Source organism: Trematomus bernacchii, unplaced genomic scaffold (assembly GCF_902827165.1).
Source record: "Trematomus bernacchii unplaced genomic scaffold, fTreBer1.1, whole genome shotgun sequence".
Classification (NCBI taxonomy): domain Eukaryota; kingdom Metazoa; phylum Chordata; class Actinopteri; order Perciformes; family Nototheniidae; genus Trematomus; species Trematomus bernacchii.
The window spans coordinates 4,206,711-4,213,897 of NW_022987803.1; the positions used below are offsets into that span (position 1 = coordinate 4,206,711).

At 42.0% G+C, this 7,187-nt stretch overlaps 1 protein-coding gene across 1 annotated transcript; it reads right to left on the minus strand.

Moving 5' to 3' along the window:
- Nucleotides 1-1,736: 1,736 nt before the first annotated feature.
- LOC117498460 (5-hydroxytryptamine receptor 1E) lies at nucleotides 1,737-2,901 on the minus strand. The gene has a single exon (XM_034150583.1). The coding sequence runs from the start codon at nucleotides 2,899-2,901 to the stop codon at nucleotides 1,765-1,767; it is 1,137 nt and encodes a 378-aa protein (XP_034006474.1). The 3' UTR covers nucleotides 1,737-1,764.
- Between the last annotated feature and the right edge of the window lie 4,286 nt (nucleotides 2,902-7,187).

Below are 7,187 nucleotides of genomic sequence, written 5' to 3' on the forward strand. Positions count from 1 at the left end.
ATAAGGGATATTTTTGTGATATAGATACACGTTTAAAGGGCATGGGAAGCAGTGGGATTTATAAAAAACTGAATTAATGTCTTATAAGAGCAGACTACAGACCATTTCACATTTGTCAACATGAACATTCAAGATGTGTTCAATTGTATTTCCTGTTGCAGTGTATGTGAATGACATCAGCTGATAGGCAGTAACCATCTAAATTCCCTTAAGAATGGCGATTGCACTTCGATTTATATTTCCCAACCATAATGATATTTCAAATCCTTTCTTACTATTGATGCACCTTCAACCCTGCTCTTGTTCATTGGGCGTGGTCAATCAAACTTTGGCTAACATCGCTCTACAAAAAGCAATGGGATTTTCCCATTGGATTTTGGAATCTTGCAGAAATAAGATCTCTGGCATACACATGTTTATGATACGGTCATGTTTTGTTCAGCAGGATAATTTCCACATATTAACACAGTTTTTTTTATTGTTTAAGTATAAATGCAAATGCCAGATGTATAAAGCTAATGTTATAACGTTCTAAAGCTAACGGCTAAAGGAACTACATCACAGTCGCATGGCTGAACACGGCTAAGCTAAAGGCGGCTAATGTTTGGCGTGATGGCGTTTAGCAAGCCTATCATTAAGCGCGTTCACACCGCAGTACTTTTCCCACTTTAGTTCCGATATAGTTCCGAAATGTCGCGTTCACACCAAAAAGAGCCGGAACAAAAATTAGTTAATGAGAACCTTTTTTACCCTATTTTCCGTCAGTTTTCCGTCCCTGCTAGAGAGCAGGTACCTTTTTGGGAGAAAAAGGTTCCTATGTCTGATTGGCTGGGCGGAATGCAAACCACGCCCCGTAAAACTCCCAAAAAGTTTTGTGAAGCCGCCATTTTATTATCCTCGCATTAGCATTATTAGCATTAGCATTAGCCCAGCGCAGAAACGCAGAGAGACTAACTTATGGCAACACAAAAGAAAACATGGGAGCGGTGGAGATGAGGAGGTGTCGGTGTTCTGGCGATTTACTCGGAAGGCTTCAGTAGAAGCTGCTGGGAGTCCCAGCAGACTTCCGGCCGGGGACTTTGGGTGGCAGTATACGCCGTGAAGTTGTTTGCGGCCTGCCAGTAAACCCAAAGCAGAAGAAGAAGAAGTGACGTCAGCGGCTTCATTTGGCTAATCCTCCCCCAGGGACTTATTCCGGTGTGAACGCGATCTGTACTTAGTTCATGAGAAAGAGTTCTCATGAACTAAGTTCTGATGAACTAAAGTGGGAAAAGTGGGAACGCGCCTATTAAGTCACTTGTTAGAAACAGCTGTTTTTATGACACAAAGAAGCTTCACACATTACCAGTGGGGTATTTACTGATATATCTTTATTTCATACAAACAAAACGCTTGAGTCTCTTAGGCTTGTGTTAACAACAGATATTTTTTCAGGCATCTAACCAAAAAAACGTTTCCATAAACCATTGACTTCCAGATAAGGGAACCGAAAGTGGTAAAATGCTGACTCATTTAGGTTTGAGGACTCATTCCTGTAACACTCTATTGCCTTTGGGTGGTAGGTGACCTGCCTCCTCATCCTTACTTTTCATATCATTTTACCACAATGTTTATTTTGTTTCAGAGAACAAATGCTTTAACTAGGATTTCATCCCTGGTTTCAAGGTAAGTAAATAGTAAAATAATGAAGGAAATAAAAAACAGGTCGGCTTTTTGATTCATTGCAGAAAGACAATGGTAATGTAAAACTGTTTACCCTCAGACTTATGCATGCTCTTTTCTCTTGAGAAGCTTTTTAAAAGCCAGCTTGAAATCATCATTGAAGCTGGTGTACAGCAGGGGGTTGATAAGAGAGTTGATATACCCCAGCCATGTCAGGAAGTCACAGATAAGTGGAGAAGGTTCTATCATTTGCAGACCCACCAGGAGCTCCTTTATAAAGAAAGGGAGCCAGCAGATAATGAAGGCCCCGAGGATGAGGCCAAGGATCCGAGCTGCTTTCCTCTCCCGTGAGGTACATATCTGGTTCTTCTCATCCTGCCCATCTATGTCCTTCTCAAAGGATGGGATGCGTATGGTTGCGTTTAGTTTGTCAGTAGCCAGAGTAAGATCTGAGTTGGACAAGTCTGACACACAGCATGTGTGGGAGACTCGGTAATGGTCTACATAATTCTGACTGCCCATGCTTCGGCTGCTGAGGTGCCGAGAAGAGCCACGCTTCTGGTAGAGAGTTTTTGCGGCATTGTAAATCCTGTAGTATAAGATGAGAATGATGATCATGGGAATGTAAAATGCCCCAAAAGTGGAGTATATAGTGTATCCCAAGTGGTCATGCTCTATGATGCACTGCTGGAAAATGCCACTGCTAGGCCTCTGCCTCCAGAATAAGGGTGGCATGGATATGAAAACTGATATGACCCAGACCATCCCCACCATGAAGGCGGCGTGGCGGGCCGACCTCTTGCGAGCATACTCGATGGCTTTGGTGATGGCCCAGTACCGGTCCAGGGCGATGGCGCACAGGTGCAGGATGGAGCAGGTGCAGCAGGTCATGTCCACGCTCAACCACAACTCACACACCACCTGACCCAGGGGCCACATCTCCATGGTCATGTAGAGGATGCTGATGGGCATCACCAGGAGCGCCACCAGGAAGTCTGTGACGGCCAGAGAGCAGATGAGGTAGTTGGCTGGTAGGTGGAGCTTCTTGGTGGTGCAGATGGCGATGATGACAGCGGCGTTGATGAGTGCAGTGAGGAATGTGAGGAGGCTGAGAACAACCACCACCACCGCCATTTCATCTGTGAGCTGCACCGCCTGCAGACTGCTGGCAGGCGGGGCGGTGCAGTTTGTGAGGTTGGGTCCCGAGGCGCTCTCCCGTGGGTAGTTTTCCATGTCCATCCCAGGACCCCGGCTGGCCCCTCCCTGGAACCACTGCCAGGGAGACAATGCTCCCTCAGAGATCAAAGGTCAGTCTGAAACAAAAAAACAGGCAAATAGTACATAAGAGAACAATAGGACATTGCCTTTTTCTGTGTATCATCAAAAGATTAAATCACAGTAATAATGTATGTATCAGAGTATTGTTGTGTATGTATGGTTTTTCAGTTTTTACGTTTTTATACCGTCATTTCCTGAATTCTTTATTTCTAGAGACGTTAGCATAAACCTCTCGCGCAACACCATTAGGCTAATGATTTGATAATAAATGAAAATAAGCATATATATTTGTTGGAGCTATCCATTGCCTTATATTATATAATAGTTCAATGTTTATTTTCTTGCTGTTTTTGTTTATAGTAAATTCATTATTATTTAGTGATGAGGTTAAATTGTTAACATAGGTTCAGGAGCATGGCCACGCCTAAAACTCCGCCTCGAACCACGGCCACCCCTATTTATATCCAGCAAAACTTCCGGCCACTGCCTGTCTCCATCCTTTCACGGAACCCCCACTCTGAGTCTCCCACTGCACAGCTCGTCCTCCCAGAACATCCCTTCACCCCCCTTATATCATTCACATGTTACTTCAATAAACTTACAAACATCACACTGTTTTGGCGTGGTTCCTGCTAGTGAATTATTATTTAACAATTGAAAGTAGTTTTTTTTTACCTCCTGGTGAAATTGCATATATTGGAAACAGAGGGTGTGGGAGTAGAGCACCAGTAGGAATATGGCTTTTTAACACAGGGAAAGCACAAGGAGGCCTTAGGAGAAAAATCCATGTTAGAGGATCAACAACTATTTACAAGCAGGACTTTGCTCCTGCTGTCAAAACATCAGTGATGAGCACTCCTTACAGCCATTCCTGCATTGTGTATTCACCATAGACCTTTTTGTGTAAGTGAAAGACACAACCTTGGCCGGATTATTTAGTGGGAATGCTGATACAGCATTCCAACTATATGTTATACTACGGACAACATTTTTATTATTACGCCGACTTATTTTGGCCCTCTTCTCCTCCCACATTCAACATTGCAGAAACTCCATTCAAACATCAAAACGTTCAGCTCGGTCGGGAATCGCAGGCTATTACTTTTATCATTCATAACTTTCATAATTCCAGAGATACATCCCATAATTCATCCCATTTTTAACCATTGAAGTCAATGGAGAACATCTTCAGACTTGAACAATCTTCATGCGACTTCAACTGCTAACTGTTCATTCATACTTTCACTCAGAAACCTCATTCTAACTTTAAAATGTTACACATCTTTCTGAAATTATTCGTGTAACACAACTTTTAAATCTGATTCTTACTTTTAGAGATATTAAACATTGTTCAGACCTTGGTAAAGAGGTTTTCTTCAGATTTTAACATTAACTAGAGTGCGTGATGTCACAGCTAGAGTGGAGCAAATCTTGAAATTTGCCTTCATATATTTATTTAAAACTGCCATAATTCCCAAACCTTACATTCCTGAGACATAGTTTTTCATGACAAACGTAGGAAAACATCTCGTAGCTTGAAAAATGACAAATAATTAAGCAAAAATAATTAAACAAAATGCCTCTTGAGGGCATGAAGTGACAAAAACGTTCAACATGTCTCCATTAAAACCCATTGTAATTTCAGGCTGATATTTCCTCACAGCAGCAGCCGCACACCTTTAGTTAAACTGCCAAAAAGGCCACATTATTAACCCGAAAGTACACAAAAATTACACTTCAGATACTCAACTTCCTTGACATGCTTCACGTTTTGAAATTTCACAGATATCTGTTATCGTTCTTCCACAAAACGTTCACATGTAAGAGGTTTATCTCTCATTCAGAACAATGCAAACCTTTGATCTCTTCAGAGCTCGTTAGCTCAACTATAAACACCTGTGTAATGGAACACGATGATGTCATCACTCCAACTGACATGCTCAGAGCAGCAGACTTCAGATAATGGTCGTGCCCTCAACAGCTCTACGTCAATTATGGGGTAGACATACTCTTGCCGTTCAAGAGAAGAAAGAGGGCGATCAAGAGTCAGGTCTCTCTCTCTCTCTCTCTCTCTCTCTCTCTCTCTCTCTCTCTCTCTCTCTCTCTCTCTCTCACTCTCTCTCTCTCTCTCTCTCTCTCTCTATGTTCCAAACGGCCCAAAACTTCACAGGTTTGTTAACGATGCAGCTATCAACGCATCTAAGCGTATTATGGGGTGTCATCAAATGCCGTTGCCATGGCGACAGACCACTCGCCATGAAGCACGATGTTGCTGTAAGTCCAATGGAAACGGTCCGATCGTCCCCCAAACTTTGCTTGTATATCACCGGTCCAGCCCTCAACAGCTCTACGTCAATTATGGGGTTTCTTCAAATGCCGTTGCCATGGCAACACAATGCTCGCCATGAAACACGGTTTTCTCATAACTTCAGTGAAAATGTTCCAAACGGCCCAAAACTTCACAGGTTTGGTAACGATGCAGCCATCAACGCATCTAAGCGTATTATGGGGTGTCATCAAATGCCGTTGCCATGGCGACAGATCATTCACCATCAAGTTAGTTCAAAAGTTTGCAGTTCAAATATTCTGCTGCTTTTCCAAGCCTTTTTACTTTCTTTTCTTCACTCATGCAAGCCCCCAGTGTTCATGTATCATTTCAATCTAAATTCTTCACTTTCTTCTTACACATTACATTTCAGCATAGCAGTTTAGCGTCAGCTTTTCAGCATAAAGCATTCCCACTAGCAATTTCTTCAGGAATTGCATTCTCTAGTTCCTATTGGTGTTCAAGGGGGAAAGGAACATAAACATGTTTGCAACTATCTGCAAGGGCCTTGATTTTCTGGTGAACCCACTCTCCTTTTTTTTAGTCACCATTACCTTATTTATCATGCTAACTTTTTACAAGAATATTAGGATTTAGCTGTTTACTCTGCAAGATAGTCAGCTAAAAACATTTGTTGAGTAGTTATCTTGAATGTGAAGTTCATATCCCACCTTCCCAAAGCAAACAGCATGCTGATTATTTGTGGATTTGAGTTGTTTAAGTTGAGAATGACCAAACTAACCTAAATTAAGTACAATTATACTAAATTCAAATAAACTACACTGAACTCAACTAAACCAAATTGAACTCAACTGAACCGAACTGAACTGAACCAAACCAAACCAAACCAAACCCAAGCTAAACTAAACTAAACTGAACCGATCTGAAATTAACCAAACCATACCTAACCCAACCCAATATCAAACCCCCAAACCCAACCCAAACCAAGCTAAACCAAACGAAACTGAACTAAACTAAACTAAAAGAAACTAAGGTCGCATTCACACCTAATAGTCCGCTTCTCTTGTGCGCACCAGACCACAGTTTGTTACATTGTTTCATTTTTTAGAAGGTTCGGTTTGCGTTCACACAGGCAAAATACAAACGGACTATAAACTTTAAACTCAAATCATGTGCTCGGAAATGCTGTTCAACAATTGGTCAGACATTAAGGGGGTAAAAACGCGAATCCCGGCAATTTCTACCAGAGCCTCCGCCATGGAGCATCGGCAGGTTATTTTCATGCTGTTGTTAATCTGGAGAGCATATAACAGCAACGGCGCATATGATTATATAATCAGACAACGTGCGATATAAAACATTATAACACATATAATGAGATGTTCTGCAGTAAGGAGGGGGTTTCACCGACGGCAGGTGGCTCTGACTTTTATGTATAGTTTTTAGTTTGATAGTTGTTTTTACACGACACTGTTCAACACTTCATTCTGCTTCACTCTTTCGCTAACGATTTTGAAGACACCCGCGTTCTTGTGACACGTAAATACTACGCTTCCTATGTTTTGGTGCGGACTGCGTTCACCCCAGCGATGAACCCCTCCAGAGTTCACTAGCAAGCGGTCCGAGACCACCTATTTTAGCGGACCAGAGTCCGGTTGTTTAGTTCACTTAAGAGGTCTCGGACTGTGTTCACACCAACCCAAACGAACCGCACCAAGCGGCTAAAAGCACCAGGGTTCGATTCAACCGGACTATAAAATGCTGGTGTGAAAGTGACCTAAAAGAAACTAAAAGACACTAAAATCAAATTAAACAATACTCAACCAAATTTAACTCAACTACATTAAACTAAACTGAACTGAACCAAACAGAACAGAACCGTACCAAACCTAACACAACCCAATCTAAACTGAACCAAACCAAACCAAACCTAACCTAACCCAACCTAAGCTAAACTAAA